General features: G+C 49.7%; 8 protein-coding genes across 8 annotated transcripts; 3 read left to right on the top strand and 5 right to left on the bottom strand.

The window, feature by feature from the left end:
• Positions 1-279: 279 nt before the first annotated feature.
• N7455_002122 (uncharacterized protein) lies at positions 280-1,462 on the bottom strand (the record flags this gene model as incomplete). The annotated part of the gene is made up of 4 exons (XM_040951696.2): positions 280-660; positions 717-1,022; positions 1,085-1,270; positions 1,397-1,462. The coding sequence occupies 4 exons, from the start codon at positions 1,460-1,462 to the stop codon at positions 280-282; spliced, it is 939 nt and encodes a 312-aa protein (XP_040817941.2).
• A 606-nt stretch (positions 1,463-2,068) lies between these two features.
• On the top strand, positions 2,069-3,007 carry N7455_002123 (SUR7/PalI family protein; the record flags this gene model as incomplete). The annotated part of the gene is made up of 4 exons (XM_040951738.2): positions 2,069-2,081; positions 2,143-2,437; positions 2,499-2,681; positions 2,746-3,007. The coding sequence occupies 4 exons, from the start codon at positions 2,069-2,071 to the stop codon at positions 3,005-3,007; spliced, it is 753 nt and encodes a 250-aa protein (XP_040818515.1).
• A 663-nt stretch (positions 3,008-3,670) lies between these two features.
• Positions 3,671-5,792, bottom strand: N7455_002124 (ribosome-associated complex protein SSZ1). Its single transcript, XM_040951891.2, has 3 exons — positions 5,582-5,792; positions 5,490-5,526; positions 3,671-5,439 (listed from the first exon to the last, which is right to left on the bottom strand). Exons 1-3 carry the CDS (start codon positions 5,678-5,680, stop codon positions 3,875-3,877), a joined length of 1,701 nt encoding a protein of 566 aa, XP_040818553.1. The 5' UTR covers positions 5,681-5,792; the 3' UTR covers positions 3,671-3,874.
• A 449-nt stretch (positions 5,793-6,241) lies between these two features.
• On the top strand, positions 6,242-7,060 carry N7455_002125 (exosome non-catalytic core subunit RRP40; the record flags this gene model as incomplete). Its single annotated transcript, XM_040951031.2, has 1 exon — positions 6,242-7,060. One exon carries the CDS (start codon positions 6,242-6,244, stop codon positions 7,058-7,060), a length of 819 nt encoding a protein of 272 aa, XP_040817585.2.
• Positions 7,061-7,580: 520 nt separating this feature from the next.
• Positions 7,581-9,722, top strand: N7455_002126 (MYB DNA-binding domain protein; the record flags this gene model as incomplete). Its single annotated transcript, XM_040951364.2, has 2 exons — positions 7,581-7,644; positions 7,702-9,722. The coding sequence occupies 2 exons, from the start codon at positions 7,581-7,583 to the stop codon at positions 9,720-9,722; spliced, it is 2,085 nt and encodes a 694-aa protein (XP_040817653.2).
• Positions 9,723-9,936: 214 nt separating this feature from the next.
• Positions 9,937-14,585, bottom strand: N7455_002127 (putative UDP-glucose:glycoprotein glucosyltransferase; the record flags this gene model as incomplete). The annotated part of the gene is made up of 4 exons (XM_040951719.2): positions 9,937-13,053; positions 13,109-13,946; positions 14,009-14,362; positions 14,437-14,585. 4 exons carry the CDS (start codon positions 14,583-14,585, stop codon positions 9,937-9,939), a joined length of 4,458 nt encoding a protein of 1,485 aa, XP_040818054.2.
• A 395-nt stretch (positions 14,586-14,980) lies between these two features.
• N7455_002128 (uncharacterized protein) lies at positions 14,981-17,268 on the bottom strand. The gene is made up of 3 exons (XM_040951210.2): positions 17,211-17,268; positions 16,239-17,140; positions 14,981-16,181 (listed from the first exon to the last, which is right to left on the bottom strand). Exons 2-3 carry the CDS (start codon positions 16,860-16,862, stop codon positions 15,390-15,392), a joined length of 1,416 nt encoding a protein of 471 aa, XP_040818092.2. The 5' UTR covers positions 16,863-17,140; positions 17,211-17,268; the 3' UTR covers positions 14,981-15,389.
• Positions 17,269-19,779: 2,511 nt separating this feature from the next.
• On the bottom strand, positions 19,780-22,888 carry N7455_002129 (NAD(P)/FAD-dependent oxidoreductase; the record flags this gene model as incomplete). The annotated part of the gene is made up of 6 exons (XM_065604224.1): positions 19,780-20,131; positions 21,180-21,202; positions 21,232-21,341; positions 21,531-21,790; positions 21,847-22,069; positions 22,120-22,888. 6 exons carry the CDS (start codon positions 22,886-22,888, stop codon positions 19,780-19,782), a joined length of 1,737 nt encoding a protein of 578 aa, XP_065462715.1.
• Positions 22,889-22,994: the final 106 nt, after the last annotated feature.

Consider the following 22,994-nt stretch of genomic DNA (forward strand, 5'->3'; position numbering starts at 1 on the left):
GATCTATAACATCCAAGCATGTTTTTTGGTTGGTAGGAGTATCCATAGATGTGTTTATTGTAGAATATATGCTAATTGCTTTTGTTATATTATATATTATACACCCTTTTGACAAAGTTCTAGCCCTAGGTAGCTTCAAGATGGCCGATCAATACATATCTCAAATGACAACCCATTCAATATTACTCCTAAAGGCCCTACCTCGAGTAACGAATCACATCAAGTATTGCATTAAGCAGCTGTTCATAATTCAAATGTAGTAGGGTATCAATCAAGTCATTAAGCCTCGCTCTCCGTATCTTCCTCGCCCATGAGCACCCGCAGCGCAGCAACGCAACGCATCACCTCATGCTCAAGGGCCGATAGTTTCGCCATGACTGCCATCAGACTGGGGTCTTGACTCTCCACCCGGACCTTCTCCTTGACACGAACTTCTTCTCCCTGCCATTGAAATAGGCTACCGGCCTCATCATGGGTTGGCGCTCGCGAGCCGAATATCCGATCTCGTAGAGAGAACCCGGTCAGGGAGATATCCGAGGAAAAAGCGGCTGGCGTGTGATTAAGGGCAGTAGGCTCTAGAGTCCGAAGAAGAAGAACTAGGGCGGAGTCTGTGATAGAGAGATGGAATGAAAGGTGCGGCGGAAGCGGAGGGTCAAACATCTGTGCAGGATATCAGCAAAATATTGCAGGACCTGAGTCAAAGAAATCGAACATACATTTTCGGTAGCAGAGGTATCCCACCACTTGCCTCGCGTCTCATCGTTTTCTCCTTTTAACATTTGTCGCGCCTCGCTGATCGTTTCGAGCAAGAGGTGTAGTTGACTGAAAATGAAGCCTGCGTTGAGAGGATCGCCTGTCCATGTGCTCACATCCACAATATCCAAGCTCTGAGCCACGAGATCTCGAACCGATACCAGTTGTCGAAGAACCAGTACCGGGGCTCCAGGGAACTGGGATAGGTTCAGTCGGGTGCTGGGGGCACCCCGAGGAGGCGGGAGCGATGCAAGACGAAGTTGAACATCCTGGAGAGGGATTGGGTTAGTTGCACATTCATTGGTCTTCGGGAAATACTCGGGATACATACGCCCTTCACGACCTTAGTGCCGACTCTAGTCACGAAGCCCTTCACATTTTCCGACCGCAGCGAGGATAGTACCAAGGTTGATCCCGGTTCCTGGGGAGCTAGGAGGGCAGCGCACTCTTGGAGACCTTCCTTCAGTGAGGCAAGTGAATCTTGCAACGAATGCAAGAGCCACTCTAGCTCTCGGGCCTAGGATAAAAATGTTGGCATTATACTAGAGAAGCTCCACACCTCCTTCAAGGATCATAGCTACAGCCCATCAGAGCTCCGTGTAGAGATCGCCTGCTATTAAGGGTCCATATATGTTTTACATACCAGCGCAGTGTCCGCCTCACGGTTGATCTGCTCTGCAGGCAGTGGGGGGTATGCCCAGGTCGCCATTACAACGTTGTACGGGGTAGGTGGTTCGCAGTGGTGTGTGTACCCTCGGTCGAGTCTGGGGATCAAGTTGGGCAAACAAGGTTTTTTTTTTCCGGTAGGATGTAAAACTGGATAAGACAAAAAAACGTTAATATTTGATGGTCCACGTCACTTTTCTTCCATAGGACCAATGTTGTTGCGACAGGTGCAACGTCGTTTGATTTGGGCGTGCTCGTTGACTTCGTCATGGACCGCTGAGACTAACCCGATACGGTATAACGCCTAAAGTAGAGTGTACGCTAACTACGAACAGCTAGCCGATCAGGTGCAACCATGACGTTATGATCGTCGATACTCTTAAGTTTTGTAGAGAAGAAGAAGAGAGAGAGGATGATGCTCACTCGTCATTATATCACACTGGCCAATGGTCCCGGATACCCCGGCTGCTCATGCATCCTTATACCAACTAGCGTTTTCCACTTCAAATTCTGACACCTTCTTTTTCATCTCTCGACACTTTCCTTGTGCAACCCATTCCCTTTCAAGATACGAGACAACCAACCCCGAGAGGAAAAAAAAGCCCCTCAGTCAAATTCTAGTGTGTGACCTACAATACGCACCAACAAAATGGGTCTCAGCAGTAAGTCGACCGACCCCTGATGAACAAATCTATAACACCTTCATCTGACTATCATCTATAGGAGCAACACTGGGCTTCACCGGCCTGTTTTTCATGGCAGCGTCGATTTTACTGATATTCCTTACTTTGTTGGGAGGTGCACGCAACAGCAATCCGTTGAACAAAATTTACTTCCTCCAGGCGGACACGGGAAATATCCCAGGCGCAGCGTCAACCTCGCGTTGGACATTCTGGAACCTCTGCGGAGTGAAGGACGGCAAGAATGACTGCGGAGATACCCATGTGGATTTCCCATTTGACCCCCCAAGCCACCGTAACTTCGACACGACCGATAATGTCCCTAGTCAGTTTATCGGGTAGGTCACCAACTGATATATCATCATTTTCCGAACCGCGCTAACCATACCTATGCTATAGAACGAACCACTACTTCTTGATGTCACGGTTCATGTTCCCCTTCATCATCATCGGTCTGTTCTTCGCCGTGTGCTCTTTCTTCACTGGCATGCTGGCCATCTGCACCCGCGTTGCCAGCTACCTCTCCGCTTTCCTGGCCTGGATCGCTCTGACTTTCCAGGTCATCACGACCTGTCTCATGACGTATGTATCTCTACAATTGGAACTGGGGTTGTTCCAGAAACAAAATGCTAACTATATTTTATAGTGCTGTCTTTGTCCAGGGCCGCCACGCGTTCAATAGTAACGGCCAGAATGCATCCCTCGGTGTCAAGGCATTCGCCTTTATGTGGACCGCATCTGTCTGCCAATTCCTTTCGTGCTTGTTGTACTGCCTCGGTGGTGCCGTTGGCCGGAAAGATACTAGCAGTGGATACAGTGGGCGCAAGGAGCGCCGCCGTGGTTTCTTCTCCTCGCAGCGCTCAAACAGCGTGAAAAGCCAGAAGAAGGAAGCGACAAACTACGCTTAAATGGGTGTATCGTGGCCATGAGAAGCCTGCTTCCTCATTTAGACAAGAACAAGCCGGAGCACCTGAAAATGTCGACATGAAAATGGCGATCTCCGGACTATCCTACACACAACTTTGTCTTCCTGCGTTGATATCCCCTTTGAGAGTTTATTCTTTCTTCAGGAGGCCGCTTGTTTCAACTGGATCTCATCGAGCTGCATCTGAATGACCCGGATGCAGCCTGAAAGATCTAACTAATCACACTCGCTTGATGCTATTACGAACCCCTCACGATCTTTACTTATCTAATCAATCACGGCCTTCCTCCATAAGGTGGTAATTGTGCATTCTTCGCGCAATACTCTGCCTGCCTTAGGCCCGGTTATGTTTCTGAGGCACAAGCGTTTTTGATGATTTGTTGATGAATCCCATGATTCAAAGATTCTCCGATTTGAAGATCATGCGGGAATTTGTGCTTTGAGTTGCGACCCTATTTAATCTAGTTGTAATATAAATTCTACTACCGTTACCTGATTCTTGGAATGTAAATTGTATACAGTCATATATCTTGAACTCACAGGTAGTCACGCTTTGGAGCATCAGGATTCTCAATGAATATATAGTCCCCGGAAGGCATAAGGTCAAGCGTAGATTAATACGTCAAGGGCTAGCAGAGTGAAGTTGGCCAGAAAAGAGAACCAGTATCGATTGGTTGCATATAACTGAGTCTATTTAAGAACTAATAAAGGGAAAGACTCCATGACGATAACTGCAGTATAAATCGTGGACAAAAAGAAAAATCACAACCTCTATCAGTCATGCATGCATCATCACACCATAAACGAAAACCAAGTTTTTTTATTTTTATTTCACAATGGAAAAAAAAACTTAAGCGGAGCCGTTGACGGCGCCACGGACAGCGTTCTGGGAGCCGACCTCGCGGACAGCGATCTGCAGACCGAGATCGGGGTTGACGTGGACCATGACCTCGATCTTGCTGCCAGCCTTGACGCCCTTGACGGCGAGCTCAGCAACGGGCTTCTCGGTCTTCCAGACAATCTCGCGGATCTCCTCATCCTCCTCATCCTCGGAATCGAAGTCAGAGTCATCCTCGTCCTGGGCGGGCTTGTCCTCCTTAGCCTTGGGCTCAGGCTTGGTGACCTTGATTTCACGGGCACCCTCGCACACGCGGACCAGGACATCGCCACCCTCCTTGGGGGCAAAGTACTGAGCGATGCGGCGGGCGGGGAGGGCGGTCTCGGCGCTGAGGAGGGGTTGGAAGGTAGTCTCGGTCTGGGAGGTGAACTCAACGCCAATAGCCTTGGTCAGGTGGGGGGCGACGGTGACCATAGGGTGGATGGACTGCTCAATGTCCTCGTGCTCGAACTCCTGGACCAGGGAAGCCTGGAAGGCGGCACCACGGGCAGACAGCTCGGAGGGGTTAACGGCAGTGACAGAGGTGGCGGGAGCCAGGATCTTGGTCTTCTCGGAGAAGATGTTGCTGGCCAGGCTGGCGAGCTTGGGGGTGTGGGAAACACCACCAGAGAAGATAACCTCATCGATATCAAGGACATCGAGCTCGGCCTTCTTAACAACCTGCTCGATCAGAGCAGTGAACTGGCTGAAGACCTTACCGGCGAGAAGCTCGAAACGAGTACGGTTAACGGTGGAACCGTAGTCAACACCGTCAACGAGGGACTCAATGCTCAGCTGAGCGTTGCTGCTCAGGCTGAGGGCCTTGCGGGTGGCCTCACACTCGAGCTTCAACTTAGCCAGACCACGAGCGTTCTCGCGGGGGTCGGTCTTGTGCTTCTTCATGAACTCCTTGGCGAAGTGATCAATGATAATCTTATCCAGGGAGGCACCACCAAGCTCGTAGTCGTGGGCGGTGGCCAGGATAGTGTACATGCCACCGCGGCAGGCAACAACGGCAACATCGGAGCGGGTGCCACCGAAGTCAGCAACGACAACCAGCTTGTCGGTAACAGTCGCCTCGGGGCGGGCATCGTAAGCCATAACAGCAGCAACAGGCTCGTGGATCAGCTGGAGAACATCGAGACCAGCAGCCTTGGCGGAGGCAACAAGAGCCTCACGCTGGGCATCGGTGAAATCGGTGGGAATGGTGATAACGGCGGCGTTGACATCCTTACCGAGATAGTCAGAGGCGGAGCGTCTCAGACGCTGGAAGTGACGGGTGGTGATCTCGGAAACGGTGACAGTGTTGGGGGTCTCGCTCTCGGTGTCGCGGATGGTGAAAGCGACAGTCGAGTCCTGCTGCTGGGGGTGGGCCGATTGGTGGCAGGGAGTAGGGTCGATGGACTTGAATTCCTTGCCGACGAAATCGCGGAAGTATGCAACAGTGTTGGCCGAGTTGCGAACAAGCTGGGCCTTGGCTTGTGTGCCGTGGTACTCCTCTCCGTCGATGTAAGAAAGGATGGAAGGAATTTGACGATCTGAGTATGTTAATTCAAGTTCTCAAATCGTGGGGCTTCATTGTTCTTACCTCCTTCCTCGTTGGCAATAACCTCAGCTTTGCCCTCCTATAACATTGTCAGTCACCGTTATTTAACCCAAGGAATGAATACCAGGACGTACAGAAGAGATGCGGGCAATTGAACTGCATGAGTTACCAAAGGAGATACCGATAGCAAAGCGCTCCGCCTCAGCGGGGGCACTGTTGGCAGCGTCACCCATGTCGAAGTTGTAAATATGTACTTTTTTGGATCAAAAGAATAAGGATCTCACGTTACGGCGTGAAAGTAGATTCGGGGGTATCGGAGGTAACTGGTGGAAATCTCGATTGAGGGGGAACGATCGAAAAAGATTTTTGAAGATTTTCGTCTGCCGCAAATGTGGCTAGTGCTTATCGATAGTGGTTGTGGCGATTTCGAAAAGGCACCGCCACACATCTTCATATGCTGACGGTTTTCCATGATAGATATAGCCCTGATCTTAGAAAGATCGGGCACAGGTAATCATAACTTGGTATCAGTTCAGAGCACTTAACTTATTCATATTCTCAAGGTTGGTCCCAAGTCAAGTGCTAGGTTGGGGCATGGTCAAGTCTACGTACATTCAACGAAGTCACGTGGTGATAAGAAATGTGGTTTTCTTTTGCAGAATCAATGCGCAAAAGCAGCCCTGGAGACAATCTCTCTGCATGAAAGAAATCCAGCAATACAGCATTGAACCTCTTCCCTCAGAGTCTCCTACACTTGTGCTATCTTCAGAATACAGTCTGTCCAGTCCAGCATCATGAGCGCCCCGGTTGTCCTATTACCTAGCGACGAGGTACCTCAAGACCACCTTCCTACCAACAACTCCAACCCTCTACGACTCGGCCCCGGCCTCCGCATCCTATCACAGCCCTCTTCAAAGGGATCCAATCATGTCTTAACAGCAACACAAGCTGGTTTGCTGACGACCGATGCGAAACGAAACACTGTCTCGCTTCTTTCTTTCCCGAACCGCCGATACATCCCCACCGTCAATGACTTTGTCATTGCTCAGATACACCACTCCAGCGTTGATTTCTTCCACTGCATGGTAACCCCACACACAGCCCACGCACTTCTGGGTCAGCTGTCCTTTGAGGGCGCATCCAAGAAGACAAGGCCAATGCTGAAACAAGGCGAGCTGGTGTATGCCCGAGTACAGTCCGTGGGAGTCGGCGCCGGCGCCGAAGTTGAACTCACTTGTGTCAACCCGGCAACTGGCAAAGCCGATGGAGGGTTGGGACCCTTGACAGGTGGAATGATATTCGATGTTTCGACTGGTATGGCGGCCCGATTGATTCGGGCAAGCTCTTCTTCTGCCGAGAACACAGATGCCATTGAAGGGTTGGTTGTTCTTTCTGAACTTGGAAAGAAGCTGGAGAGCTTGGGAGGATTTGAGATTGCAGTTGGCCGCAATGGAAAGGTGTGGGTGGACTGCTCCAACGCCGCAGAAAGTGCTGTCAAGGTCACTATTGCAATTGGGCGCTGTCTACAGGAGACAGATCAGCAAAATCTTCACACTCATGACCAAAAGAAACTAGTGACGAAAATCCTGAGGGATATGAAGCTTGTGTCGTGACTGTGTCCGTAGGACCTGAAGTATGGGGTTTACGACTTGCAGTTGAGTTTTTATGTTCTTTGTACTAGCATGTACACTATTAATGCAATCATGAGCATGATACCTGTCAGAACAATGTTGAGTAAATGCTAAACACCTGGATACATTTGTTATGCAGTGTTGTATGGGATGCATGAATCACTCTGTAGTAAGTTGTACAATGGGCATTGTGTGGAATCCTTCAACAGTTCCGATCTGCATCTTTAGAATAGGTTGTTTTGGTGCCTTGAATAATTTCTATCTTATTTTTTTTTTATATTACTGTCTCTGTCATACTCTATCAATAATATAGATGATCTACTCCATACAATAGCCATTGAGATTGACTCGATTGGCCCCACATAAGCGGTCAACTGGACGGTGAATCCAAATTGCCGGATTGTACGCATTCGTGGGCTGTAAATTTTGAGGGACCTCGGTCTCTCCTTTTCTGCGCATCGTCTACTCTTCCCCTCCCTACTCATTGTCGCAGGTTATTGCCATGGGAAATACATCATCTCAGCCCGAACCATTCCCTGAAATCCCAGAGAATTTTGGAGATATCAGTTAGTAAAAACACTTGGTTTTCGCGCGATTTGATACTAACATCTGCAATCTGGCAGTTCCCGAAACTCCGAATTCTTCTATGGTTGATGGGACGAAGAAAAAGGGAAAGAAACGTCTCTCCTCAGCATCCAAGGCTTTGTCGCCGGCAACTGCGGAAGCCAATGGTGCAACGCGCTCCCCAGAAATAGACTCCAACATGTCGAATCCTTCAAAGCGAAAGCGCGAGTCCGAACCCGAGCAGTCTGAACCTGTGCGCAAGCAAAATCCCAAGAAGAATCGCAAATCAGAGAAGATTATTGCCGAGTCAGCTTCGCCAGAAAACAACTCACCTCCCTCTGCAATTGCGGTTCAAATTCCCCCCACTCCCAGCCAATCCACTCCGTCAAAGCCTAAGCCCAAGTCCTCGGCGAAGAAGTCTCGCAAGCAGAATGGCGAAGAATTGGAAAGCCCCGCTTTGTCCATTCCTCAACCTACTCCCGACTTACCGGCTACAGAAGAACCGCCCGCTGTAAACCAGCTAGCTGCCACAAAGCAAGCCCCAGCTCCTGACTCACCCAACCCCGAGGGTAGCACCACGCCAGGAGGCAGGGCCAAGGGAGTTAGAGGCTCGCGCACCAGGGAGAAGGACAATTTGAAGATTGGCTTCTATACGCCGGAAGAAGTGCAAAAAATCGAAGCGTACAAACTCAATTTCTGCACCGTGCATGGCATTGCTAGCGCCAAATTCGATGAGATGGTTCAACATTCTGAGCGTGGGGCGAACGGCGAATTTCCAGTCTCCTCGGACGTCATCTCAAAAAGCGACTTTTGGGACGAGATCTACGCTCTCGTTCCAGACCGCGATCGGCGATCTGTGTATAGATTCATGCGCCGACACTTCCAAGCTTCGGCTCAAAAAGCACACGATTGGTCGAAGGAACAAGAGGATGAGCTTATTGCGCTTCACGCCAAACACGGCCCGAAATGGACTTATATTGGTAAGCTCATTGGGCGCAGTGATGACGATGTCACTCAGCGCTGGAAGAACAAGCTCGAGCACCAGGGCACTATGAACCAAGGCGCATGGTCGGAGGAGGAAACTAGGATTTTCCTTGCCGCCGTGGAATCAACATGGAATACTATGAAACCAATGCTTGCCGGTAAATCAACCAAGGACATGTACGAGCTGGATGAGCGCCTCATTGTATGGGGTAACATCAGCAAGGAGATGGGTCATATGCGGTCTCGACAACAATGCGCAGACAAGTGGCGCAAGATCGTGAAGCAAGTCATGACCATGCGGGCCAATGGCCACCCAGGCGCGGTTTTCGATCCCAAACTTGCTGCTAAGAAAAGTGCCCACTGGAATTTGAGACTGGAGGCGCAAAGGAAAAGCTCTCAATTCGTGAATGAAGATTCTGACAACGACGAAGCTACGAAAACTACCAAACAGACCCTAGAGCCCAATGGTGAGGTAGCACCATCTCCCATTGCCAATGCCAATATCGAGTCCGCCCATGATGTGCAGTCCGAGGAGGGTGAGCCCGACTTGCCCGAGCCTCCCAAAAAGGCTAAGAAGTCAAAGTCCAAGCGGAAGCACAACGAAGACCCCGCCTCCGGCCCTGTCAAGGAATCCCCGTCGTCTCCCGCCACTCCTAAAAAGAGCAAAGAGGAGAGAAAGCGCGAGAAGAAGGAGCGACGAGAGAAGGAGAAGCAAGAGCAAATTGAGCAAGAAGCCCAGGAGGACAAGGCCGCACGCAAAGAGCGCAAGCGCAAGAGAAAGGAGGAGAAGAAGAAGCGAAAGAGACTAGAGGAAGAGGAGGCCAACAAGCCATCTAGCAGCGGTGCCGAGGCCCCCGAGCCCCCCAAAAAGAAGAAAAAGTCCAAGAAGCAGAAGCAAGCTTCTAGTGACAGCCCTGCCCCTTTGGCTGAACCTTCTCGTCCTGTCATCGAAGAGACCCCACCCCCCGCACCACCTGCCTCTCACGGATCTGCCACTGAACATGATGCTATCATCGATGAATCTGACTCGGACGGCGGGGATGGCGACAGCAGCGAAGTCAACGTCAAGTACGAGACTGACTCGGATGAGCTGTGAAACTTCATGAAACAAAGAGTTTGCCTTTGCTGTTACTTACTTTCTACATTTTATTATACCCTTGTTTGCTAAGATGTCGATTCTTATGTATGAGAGCGAGCAGTAGAAGAAAATTTCCACGAAAATACAAAGGAGATCCACTATTCAATCCAATAAATGCAATAAGTGTAATCATAAATGCAATCGCTATCTTTAATGAACCCCACAGGGTCAACTATAATTCATCTTTGCGGTCTTCACCAGTCTGCACAAACTCAACCCCAGCAGCAGCCTGCTCGCTAGCAACCCGACTCGCCAAGGCCGCAATCTCATCATCATAGACCGTCCATTCAGGAACTTGCCTCCTAGCCCTATCCAACTTAGGCTCCTTGGTAAGGGGGTTATTACAAAGATCAATAGTCTTTGCCACATCCAAATCCTCATCGGAACACCAAGTCTCACACCAAAGCCACTCCTGCGGCAGACTATGGATGGGAATGTGATGCTGCATGTGGTTTGGCAGATCCTGGTCGAGATTGCTGAGACTGTTCGGATCCGACGAGAGCATCTGGTATTGGCCGCGCAGACGGTCGCCGGCAGCAAGCGCGCGGAAGCGGTTCAAGTCGACGACATACAGCGCCGATATGTGGTACGGCTTGCCGCGGAGGAAGGTAGACCAGTAGCCCTGTTTCCAGAATCGGAAGCCTTCCATTTCGGTTCGAGAGTCGCCCATCGGTGTGAAGCCATAGGGCGCTTCTTGGAGATCGTGGGTGACTAGCTCGTACATGTCTGTGCGCACAATCTGATCTGCGTCGACGAAGATTACTTTGTCCAGGGAAAGAGGGAAGAGCACGTCTAGGAACAGCATCTTGTACCCCCAGATCTCGCGTTGCTTTTCTTTCTGCGCGCGCAGCCAGTGTGGCCATTTGTATGTTACCATCTCGTAGGAGAAGCCGTATTCGCGGGCGAGGGAAGGGAGGAAGGCGCGGAAAGAGGGGGAGAGGAATTGTTCGATGAACCAGAATTTGACGGTGTGTTTGGTGTGTCGCATCACGGAGACCATCATGATGTTCAACATGCGCTCGTAGAGGTGACCACTTGCTACTGAGAAGATGTTGATATCGGCGTGTTGTTCGCCTCCGCTCTTGGACCCGACACCAACGCTGGAGAGGACGCCGGATGCAAAGTTGAGTCCTTTAGCAAAATAGTCCATCTTTGAGCCTGGCTGGACTCCTGTCTCGAGAACATCTTCCTCCTCGTGGCCTGGCTTTCGCGACAGGCGAGGGAACAGCGTCCGGCCATGGAAGGAGAGCAGAGCAACCTCGTTGTTCTCGTCTCCGGTCTGGGGGCGGTATCCTAGACCACCGACGCTATCGATATTGAAAATCTTCTCGCTGCGGCCGGGCTTCAAGTTGATCTGCCACAAGCCTGGCTGGGCCTTGAACTGGAAGTATCCCAGGTTAGCCATGATGATGGTGTCGGCGAAATAATGGTTGTTCTCGGTGCCCAAGGTAAGCTGGACACCTCTGGGGGCAGACTTCGTCGTAAGATCACGAGAGTGGCCCTCAATCAGAATGTGCTCGAGAGCGTAGATAGCGTCAACGTCAGTGCCAGACTTGACCGAGCTTAACTTAATGTTATCCAAGTCATAGACTGATTCACTGGGTGCTACGAGCCAAGACGACGGCACGTCCATGCCCAGGGTCAGCAGTGCCTCGACTGGCACACCAGTGAAGGACGCTTGCGGCCGAGCCAGAGCTCCCTCGTCCGTGAAAGATGGCTCTGATTCAAGTACGTAGCGGTAGAAGCGCTTGACCGGCAGCTCCTTGAGCTCTTCCTTCGGGTTCAAGAAAATCTTCAGCTGAACGCCGGATAGCTCGGAGAGAACCTTCAGAATCGGCAACCATCGCTGAGCAACCTCAGATGCCGGGTCAAGGCTAACACCAACGTGGATAGTGGGATCATCGGAGTTAGAAACTGTGATCACAGAGTGCTCCGTCCTCCATTTACCGGACACGTCCACTCTGAAATCGGGAGTATTTTCCAATATACCCTCAGGGACGTCCGAGATGGTGGAAAGAGCCACAAGCGAGGTCAATTTGGCAAAATCGAGCGGACTTGAGATCTTATCAGCGAATCCGAGTTCACCAACAGCCGCCGCAACGGAATCGAGGCGCTTCACCCGTTCGTAGGCAATCAGTTGGCTGATCTCTTCCACACCTAGGGGATGTTCCTTCTCAATAGGGCCGACTGCTCTCCCATTGACAACGAGTCCCTCAGTGCCAGGGCTGAATCCAAGTTCTCTGGCCAGAGTTTGGTGCAAAGCTTGAAGGGCAGAGATATCTTGGGATTCAGTCTCTAGGACTTCAGTATCAAGATCACCAGATGCAATGTTAGCCAGTACTTGGTCGATAGTTTCCCCCTTCGCAAGCGAGAGATAAAGAGATGCGAGATTCTTGGGGACATCATCCTCAGTATCTGGTTCCGCATTATGCAGAACCAGAATCTCTACGTCACCATTCTCCTTTCGAAGATTGAGGGCTTCGGTAAGTAGTTTTATGCCGGCCTCTGACTCGAAATCGCCCACAACTATCACATGAGCGCTGTCCAGAGCTCCCTTGTCTGAGACAACGTGAGGAATCTTTTTCAATACATCTTCGTCCGATGGAAGGATTTTAGCGATGTCCACGATCTGTACACTCTTGGGATCCTCGGGCATGAGGAAAGTATTGCGTCTCTCGAATGCGCGAGCCAGGAATAACTCCGGAAGCCATGCGTCCTCCTCGAAAATCCCCTCTACAATGCCTTGCTGGACCAACTTCAAGTCCCTGCTGATCTGCATGCTCATTCCCTGCATCCAGTTGCCTTCTCGGGGGACAGGGATACCGTTCACCAGGAATTGAGGTGCGTCACTGGTAAGACTCAACCGACGCTGGTAAGCAGCCGTTTGGGACACTAGAGCAGTATATTTCTCGCTCTTCAATACTTCATCAAGAGACAGAGCTTCATGGTCGCCAACGAGATCGCGTTCTTTAGTCGCAGACTGGAAGCACGATTTGTCTGGGAAGCCCATTTTGCCTTTCGAAGCATACTCTTCGAAATATTGCACAAGAGACTCCATACCATAGGCATCGAAAAGGTAATGCGCTACCTTCAGGTGCGCAATGGACTCTGGCGACGAAGTGGTGGGTACGAAGCCGAATCTCACAGGAATTCCTCGCTTGATGAAGGCTTGCAGGTTCCCAGCAACAAGCATTATATGTTCTGGGTTAGATGAGTCCACAGACACAACGACATTATGCAGATCTCGGCTCACCGGGGGCAATTGTCCCGGGTAAGAACCGGCGAGGTACTAGAATTATGTTAGTATGTATCCAGTCTAGTAGCCATACGAAATAAGTACGAACCGCCTCCAGTTCACCAGGCCAGGAGTCGTATCTAGAGTCCTTTTCCAGATTGTTCATCCAGATAATGACCTGGTTCCCTTCCAAATCATCCCGGTAGTCATACCGTTGCTCCTCAGCACCAGCTTGGGCTTCAGTGAGGAGTTGGTGTGATAGTAACTTCACGACATCATCCGCAGAGAGACCCAGGCCGCGGAATTTCTCAATCAATTTCCTCTCCCGGCGCAGATGTTCCAGAAGTGAGAATGCGTCAATCTGCTGTGTGTCCATTTGCACACCGTTGATACACATGGCATTGTAACCACCAGGGAGCATTTTTAACCGGTTGTGGCGGATCTCTTGTGCCATTTCCCCAGTGGAATTGTGGGCAGCTACTATCGATGAATATTTGGGGAAATTTTGTGACATCTTGATCAATGTCCCCAAAGGATCAGCGCTGTCCATAACGTAACTCGCAGAATTCAAGCCTAGACGAGTCACTTCGGAGGAAGACAGGGGCCGGAGGTCATCCGGAGCATCTTCCTTGGTCTCATCCGGGTCAGTTGGAAGACCTTTGGCGCCCTTTTCTTCGAGCTGCTCCGCATCGCGGTCATCAATAACAATGTAGTCCGTTCGCTTCAAAGCAAGTTCCACGCCGTATCCAGACACAAACAAGGGACGAGGAATCCAGTGTTGGGGAGGTCGATATCGTACACGGTACGAGATCTGTCCCTGCTTCGCCATGTCACTCAGAGTTTCGTGGAAATCTCTAAACATTGGAGAGGTGACATCTGCGTACAGAACAGCTGGAGGGGGCGATGCATCGCCCAGGACGCGATCAAATGGTAGCTCTCTAGGGTCCCTGACACACGAATTCAATGTCAGCTATTAGAGTCCATACCCCACGAACAAAGATCTACCCACAATTCTCCCACAACATCCTGCTGTGCGCGTTCCATGGCAGAAGAGCAATACTGTTTTCCTTCCGAGTGAACCCATACGGGACATGCCGCATCTTGGGCCACCATCAAGGACTGCTGAACCGAGGTGTTATAGAACTGGAAGTGCGCCTCAATACGAGGCGCTGATGATCGAACAGAAAGTGACAATTTGAACGAGGAAAGACTTTCCGGAGTCCGTATGTGACCGTCATCCTTCACAACTGTCAAGAAGCGGTCGTATAGCTCCTTCTCGGTTGTGAGGTCCTCAAACGTCCCGTCGGCGATACGATCCAACAAAGGGAAATAGGAAGTGGAGTTTTCTTCGGCGGCAGACTCCCTGTATTAGATTCATTAGCCATTCTCTATTGACAGACCTATTCCAGGCGAGAGATCACTCAATGTGCAACGTACAGGAGCTCGACGAGATATGGGGCCGAGTCAAAGGAGGCTTGGAGCGCCACGTTCACAGCTGGGCTAGCATTGGCAATCCAGCCTGGTAGCAAGACTCCGACGGCAGCATACAATCGCCAGGAAATGTGAGATCCCGTAGAGACCCTCATTATCGCGTAATGCAGTGTGGAAGGTCGGTTGTGTATATCTGTTGTATGGTATAGGGGATAGCCCCGTATCGGGTGAGTCGTATGTGATGTAGTGTTGGCTTCTTAATTAGCAAACATGCAGATCAATCCATTTACAAGCATCACGGGCCAAATGAGCTAAAGCTCTCAACAAACACGGTAGTGAGATCGAGGATGAATCGGCTGATCTGGACACTTGGAGGAGGGTTTCGCTATCTCTTATCGCAGCTTCTACGGCAGACTGAGCGGCAACTGGCGCAATCTCCGAGGTATAGTTCTCGACTGCTCTACTCCATGTGTTGTATTGCATTGGCTACGGTTATGAGACCCTACATGTATATATTTGTATTTACCGGATGAGAAATGAGAATAATAATGATAAAGATAATAATAATTTTGGGTTCAAATCCAGTGAGCTGGACGCTATCATAAAGACATTAAATCGTAAATCCAACACCCCCATATGCTTTCCCCCCGAACACCTTTTTTTTGTTCCGAACTAAAGTAAGTCACATAAATGCAGCCCGGCTGGCTCTGCGCAACAGAGGCCCGACATTGGCAAAGTTGGAAGCAAGTGCTCCCTCTAGATTTTGTGCTCGCAGGGGGACGGCTGCAGCAAGAATGAGAGAAGAGTAAGGGATGACCGAGTCGAGAGTAAAGAAATCAAGGGAAATGTGAGGAGCATGTGCAGTGCCCTCTCTTGGCTTTTGGTTTTTTTTGGGTTTTCCTTTCTGTTTGTGGGTTTGCTTTTTTGCTTTTGTAAGAGAAGTTGCAGAGAAGTTGCGATTAAATGGCCTGGCCAATGCTTTGGTCCGCCTCAGCCGCGTCGACTGCCTTGCGAGCTTGGGCTTCATCAATCAAACGCCGGCGCTTATCGTCGGTCAAATCGAAAGATATCGTTGCGTTGAACTTTGCTGATGTCTTGGTGCTCTTCGTGCTCTTGGTGCTGCTAGACCGACTGTTGAATTCTCTGCAAGACTGCATCTTCCTCAGACTGCGCTCAAATTCCCTCTGCTGCTCTCTCTGCTGCCTCTGCTGCTCCTTCCTCGGGTCCTTCTTCTTGCCCCATGTTGACAAGGAGGCAAATCGTTCCAGCAACGAACCATGCTTGCTAGTGCCTGTGTTCGGTTCTGGGAAATGGGGAAGAGGCTTTTCAGTGTCTGAAGGCTGGAAGATAGTAGGACAGGGGCCGAAATCGGGACCGAAGCTGATGCCCGAGTCGGTGCGGCGCTGCACGCCTGACTTGCTAATCTGACCAGGCTCGTTGATCAAAATACACTCGTCGATCATCTCGAGGGCGGCGTTTAAATATCGGTCAACGACGTCATACAATGCAGGCCATCCATTCTCGTCACCGGGTCGAGCGCCTTGCTTCATGATAGGCTCCAGGATTGAGGGATCAGACTCGAAGTTGGTAATGAATTTGAAGAAGGTATCGCGATGATTTCCAAGGATGGCTGTCGACAACTGCTGTGTTGGGGTAGAGCTGTCCCGGTGAAGAGGCGGCAGTAGAGTGTTAAGAAGAGCAAGGCAGTTGGCTTTGTCGAACGGCTCAAGCATCATCTGATTGACAAGAATCTGAGAAATAAATGTTAGACACGGAACTCGTTATTTCAATCTCGGGATAAACCTTACCCAGCGACGCAGGCCGACATAGACCTGAGTGTACAGAAAATCGATCATGCGTGCCTTGTTGCTGATATCTTTGTACCAGACCATCACGTTGGGGAATTTGCGAGCCACTTCCGAGTGCTGAGGGTCACTCGCATCCTGGGCAGTAATGTTGAGTCGGTTGAAGGCAGCATCAATCTCCTTTTTCCAGCGAGCTTGGAGATCTCTAAGGTAATCAAGAGCAGTCAAAGCCTGGGCAAAGTCGACATGGGACAGATCCAGACAAAAACAGCGGCGCACAAAGTTGATAATGAAGCTCGGAGGGAGCGAGCAAGGCTGAGAAGACAATTCGGCGACAGTCTTGGACAAATAAGCACGAAATTCGGCATTGGTGTCGTAAGAAGCATCGAAGGAAGACTTGGAGTCTCGAGAGTTTTTGGAAAAAACAGAATTGCGGGAGAAGATGGAGGGTGATCGAGGAATAAATGAAGGCGCCATTGTGCTCTTTGATGGATGGCAATTGAGTTCGTATGCAGCACGAAGAGAGATTTCGTAGTTGTCGGCGTAACGCAAGCAATGATCAAAGATCCACGTCAATGCTGACCCATCGGGTGCATCCAGTGTCTCATAATGGGGGGCTGAAGACATGCTATGAATATTTGAAAGACTGGAGTGTCGGGACTGTTGTCGGGACAAGTGAGAGAGTGTGTGTTAAAGATAAGTTGTAAAGAGAATTGTGATGAAAAGAAAAGAGCGCAAGGCCAGTGGTTAAAGAGCAGTAGTTATGGTCGACCCGAGGAACCGGATTCGCCGTGGCGGCTGGGATAGCTCAAAACCCGTCAAGGGGGTAGGTAGCTGGAGACCTGATAGGCCGAAAGAGGAATAAAGGACTGATGGAGGGAGGGACCCGGTTGGTCGGATCAGCCCTAGAGTACCGAGACTTGAGTCACCCAAAGAGGCCAACAAAGAAAAAAAGCTTTCGCGGTTGGCGAGTACTTTTTCTCTAGGATATCCCTTGAGAAGCAAAACCAATCACGATGCGGGATCTCTCGGATCTCCTGCACGCCAGATCTGATGTATGCAAAAAAAACGCAAAAAGCGGCTTCAATGGCTAGCTTCCGAGCACTGAAACGTGAGACACGTCTTAACCCCCTTCAAGGATCGAGTAGGGAACGTAAGACGGATAAAGGGCCAAAGTGGTTGGGGGTATGAGACCAAGCGAATGTAGAGTATATTGAAGGAAAGTTGAGGAGGAAGAGTTCGAAATAGTTCTGCCGAGGGGAAGAGTCCCATACAAAAAGGCGCGCGCTGTTACCCATGGCTGGACCATTCTACAGAGTGGAGACGGACTCGACCGCAAAAATCCGCAAAACAAAATCCGCATACGATTTTATTTTAAATTACTTAAATTGTTTTTTTAATTGTTTTTTTTAAGTAAAATCAATATTTAATTAATTAAATTAAGTCAAACCCCTCCTTTATCCGAGTCCAGATCCATGGATTCTGTTTTTTAAGGCTACTCCACCTGTACCGACCCGCTGGAAGATGTCATTAGCCCCGATTTGCGTGAATTCCCATTGGTTTGGAACGCTTCAGAGACAGCCGTTGGTGCTAGGCACGTATTCCCACTCCACTAGCCTACGTTTAACACCTTTCCCCTTCAGGTAGGTTCTAAGCCAAAGAGACTAGCTCACATTTATGATTGGGTTATCATCCCCGTGCCTTTCCGGCTTGAGACAACTAGAGCTGTCTTGCATTCAGTGCATGCGGAACTTTAACATCGTGACCGGGAACTAGGGGAGCCGTTATGCCTACCAATTTTTTTTTGGCTCTGTCAGATTCATCAGCGCAGCGTATGTTGTAATACTTTTTATGCATAATAGGACTGGTCAATTTAAAAGGCAAACTTCTCGGGTATTCGCCTCCGCCTCAGCTATCTACGTATTGCGCTCAGCTTCTGTCTACGATGCACAACGTACAACATGCAGATTTTTCCAGATTGTGGCTCATCTTATGGCCACGTACTTTTGTTCGCCCCCGGATAAAAATCTAAAAACAACACAGATACATCCAACTAGGCAACTATCTATTATTGTATCATATGAACCATTCTCCCACACTGTCTGTCTATTTCAAGAAATGACCCTTCCATTAATAATTCTTAGATCCGATTACGATTGTGTTGGCTCCAATGTTCGATCGCTTGTGGGGTCCTGAACATAGTACATACGCAATACCTACAACGTGCACGGAGTATACAGCATACTGTGCATGTAGTTACATAGTTATTATGTTCGTACATATCCCCGGTGATGAAACCACCTGTGACTGTTGCCTCGGGTCCACCCAAAAACGGAGCCGTTGCGTTGGAGCAGTCACACGGAACGAGAAATCAAACTTGATGTACAAAGTACAATCCAGGCAAAGAGCCGTGATACTCTTCAGGGCTTCGAAGAGATCAATCACCCATTTGTAGATCAATAGACAACCGTAATTATAGACATTATCCATGGATACATATTGATATTTTCCATGGTAACATGGACACTCTACCGCGGTTGACTGTCCAGTTGGGCGGGCCGCCTTCTGTGCCCTAGGTGCCTGAGGCGTGGAACCTGCCTCAGGCATTATTGTTTGTTTGTTATTTTACCGATGATAGGTCTACTTTCCAACCTCCAGGGGTTGCACCCCGGAAAGATTAGGTACATCTACTCCGTACTTAATTTGATACCTGGAATACCTAAAATTGGGGATCAAAGATCAACTATGTGCATATCCGGACTTCCGTGCTCGATATGGAGTAGTACAAGCGAAACAAAACAACATGACACAGCCGAGGTGATCTACAAGTCCGCTAATTTCGGGACCTTCCCAAACTAGTTTGGCGGGCATCACCTGACCAGCTTTCAGCTCGAGGCGTATGTCGATCTATCAAGCTCAGACAAATATCGGGCAGAAACCTCCACAGAAACCGTAGCCAATTTCGCGGCAAAAACAAGCCCTTTCAACTGCGCGCTTGACTTTGTAGTAGCCACCGACCTCATAAGCATCGGTTGCACACTGATCAGCAAGCTCAATCACCTGCTTCGGCATATCCGCAACACATATGGGCCAGTGCCACTCTTCAATGGGAATGTACGCGAATTGTGTGGTCCTGAGTGTGTACTTCCAGTTATCGGGTAAGTATGTCGATCCATCACCCCCTGATTCTCAGTATCATCTTCCACAACTGCCGTCTTCGGGTCCTAAAATTGATCGGTAGCACTGTAGGCCCGGCCGAGGTTTCCAATCCGGAGGACGGGTATCGGGGTTCAGATAGTAGCACTTAGATAGGGGGTGGCCTAGGGTATCACAGTATAGAAAACTGCCGGTGGTAGATATAATATATTTCTTCTACTCGGCGACGTGAGTTTCGGTAGTTTTCCTACTTAGTGGTACGTTTTGTAACTTGGTTTTGTTGAAGTTATACTACGATTGTTGCTGACTGCTAAGTATAAAATTCCGTCCTATACGTTTAAACCTTGCCAACTCCCATCATTTGGTCCCATGGCGATGTCGATGTCGTCTACACCACCATCGATGGCGGGATCTCGGTTTTCGACTCAATCTGCGAGTTCTCCGTCCCATGCCACATGGGCCCCTCACCAGACGGAAAGCACCACCGCGAGGTCGTGCGTGTCCCACTACTTCGGCCGCAACAAGGCTTCAAACAAGTTCTTCCAAAGCGCTGTCTGAGTTCAATACTGCCGCAAGCACCACCAGCGAGCCCGTTACTGCGCTGATCACTGGTCATTCGAGCTACTCTTCGACTCTGTCTCGCATAGAGCAGTAGGACGGCGTCGTCGAAAGTTTTGAGATCGCACCCCGCCGCCGTGAAATACTGCGAGTCGAGGAGGAGAAACAGGCTGACCCCAACACTATAGAATCGGCAGCATTATATGTATATCTACCCTCACCACAAGGAAGGTGATCAAAGGGTAAAATATATTTATCCACATGGAGGGAAATCTGTACACTGGAAAAGTATCAAACTGATATTCGCTCATAAAGCACAAGCAGGTGGTCCGTTGTATAATCATCGGGAGGATAACGACAACCAAAGAAAATAGAATGAAAAGAAAATAGGAAAGATTATGAATGTGAGCATGGAGAAGATGTCATATTCGTCATTCGAGTCAAAGGTTAACTGGCCATAGCCAGCTGAGCCACAAGGTCGGATGCCACATCTAAGAAAAGGTAAGGGCTGGTGGCTTCTTTCTCTATGTTCTTGAGACGCTTGCTGATGGGGGTCCATTCTGTGTCACCTTGGGCGCGGATCACATTCTGGTATCCATCACATTTGAAATCAACCATGTAGTTGTCCTCCTTCAGTTGGTAAGTTGGATGCCAACGAAGACCCAGACGCCGTGGGAAATACTCGGCACACCGTTCTGCCGTGTGATGGATTTTCCGGGGGCCCCAACTCCTTCTTTCAACAGACGTGCACGGATGAACCAAGGATCCTTGGGGATGTAATTGTCTGATGGGAGATCAGGGTATTTGTTCTGGAGCGGCTTGGGCTTGTTCGGGGAAGGTGTTGCGTCCGGACCACTCTGAGTTCCTGGCTGGACATCCCAAACACCCCCTAGAGCAGCAATTGCCTATAAAGGTACATCATGGCCTCATAGGGCTGGTTCCGCGAGCGAATACCAAATTGCCACTTGCGCGATCTCTTGGGAGGATGCTGCGAGATGGGATAACCAATCGGTGGTTCCAAGAGCAATTTATGGAGATCAATTATACTTCGGGCATGGGGCTTCAATGATCGAACTGTAGTGGCCTGTTCTTCGGGGGACGGCTCTCCATACTGAGACCCGTGTCCATCCGCTTCGGTCCGAGAAGCTTCTTTCCGACGCACTTCATCTATACGAGAACTTTGCTCTCGGTCGCGTTGCTCCATAAGCTGTTCATGCACATAAGGGAGACTAGTTGGCAGGATTCGAATATGGCTGGGACGAGGCTCTTCAGAGGAGTCTACCTGGGTCTCTTCACTGCGGATACGCTGCGAGATGCTTGCTTTTCGAGCAGCGACTGGGGCGGGTGGTGCTTGGGCTTCGGGGACGTTAAATGTGTGTCTTATCGAAAAGTCTTCAGTGATTCATTGTTAATATTCCTTCCTTTATTTCTGGTTGCATACAGTATACAGTTCACATTTTGCAATACTTCAACAGTGCCGAGGTGGATTCGCTTTCCAATAAGCGCATAAGCAACAGTCAGGTATCTAGGTAGGTTCCTATCGATAATATCTTTCACTTCACAATAAGCTCCTTGGCTCACCCCAGCCGGGTAACCTAGTCAGATCCTTGGCCACTTCCTGATGCGGGATTGTTGAATAATCTCCAGACTTGGCACCTGGCCTCCATTTCCACTGCCGCGCAATTTCAGGGTCCAGCGTGTCTTCCATCATTTCAACAATGTACTTCCCTAATATCGGCAGGAACTTGAATCCATGTGCGGACCCTCCAACGGCAATCTTCAGGTTTTTGTGGGTTGGATGAGGTGTGATCAGGAAATGATAATCTGGCATATCACCATCCCTTGAGAACTATCAGAAAGGCATTCATGGGTGTTCACTAATGAGCTAGGGACTTACCAGCAAATCCGTGTTTCAACCCATTCTCGAGATGCTAGCTCAGGTACACACCCTTCCATCCATTTACGAAGATGAGCCTCGATTTCGGCAGGTATTCCATCCTCGGGATTATCCGAACGGTAACGCGGAAGGGAAGACCCATTAAAGGACTTCGCATAATTAGTGACGAAATGAATTGCTCCAATCTTCATAATACCGTCTTCCTGAGGAGGGAAAAGAATTCCTAGTAGTGGTTAGTACTTAGTGGGAGTAGAACTAGTAAGATCCACTTACCTCCTTCTAAATGATCGAGGATAGGCATGCTTCTGTACTTCTCGACCTCATCAGGAGTCAACTGAATATGACCCACAGTATGACCATGGGCCACAATCTGGCCTTGCAGATTTAACAGGCTTCCAGCTGCCGCTCCGGCCGCAAGCACAATCTTACTTCCAAAGTATACCGTACCATTCGCACACTTTACTCCGATGCATGCTTGATGCTCATCGTAAAGAAGCTGCGACGCATGCCCCGCGCTCCCCGAGACATATTCCACTCCGGCTGCCATGGCCTCTCTGGCCATTCTGATAATGGCCTCCCTAGCATTAACCCAGGCTGCATTAGGACTCCAATAGGAGTTCCATCCCTGGAGGTCACCATTTATAGCGGGCCATTGCTGATGAACCTCCTGAGTCGAAAGCAATCGTGGTGGCTCAACTCCGTTAGCCTTTGCGCTTTTAATCGAACCATTGATAAAGGCTTGGGATCGATTACTCGCCCCAATGATCCAACCACAAGGGTTATAGAGTCCAGCAAACAATCCATCTGGATCGGACCATATATCCCGTGAATCGGATGCAAGCCTGGTGTATAGATCCTGAGGATATTCTGTGCGAACCACCTTGTTGATGTCATTCCCGGCTGCTTCTGCTGAAGGTACCGGGAAACGATCAAGGACCACAACGTTGGTATATCCTTTCTTTGCCAAGTGGTAGGCTGTGGTCGTGCCAAAAGTTCCACCTCCGATAATGATGATCGGTTCGGAGAGTTGAGAGGAAACCATTGCGAGAGAGATTTCGATTTCTGTTGTGGCAATGACTGGTGGGCAAAGCTACATTTCTGCGGATATCTTGAGCTTATTATACTTCATCGCGTCGTTATTTTTTGTC

The sequence above is a fragment of the Penicillium solitum genome, assembly GCF_028829755.1.
Source record: "Penicillium solitum strain IBT 25940 chromosome Unknown utg000001l_segment0_segment0, whole genome shotgun sequence".
Taxonomy (NCBI): Eukaryota; Fungi; Ascomycota; class Eurotiomycetes; order Eurotiales; family Aspergillaceae; genus Penicillium; species Penicillium solitum.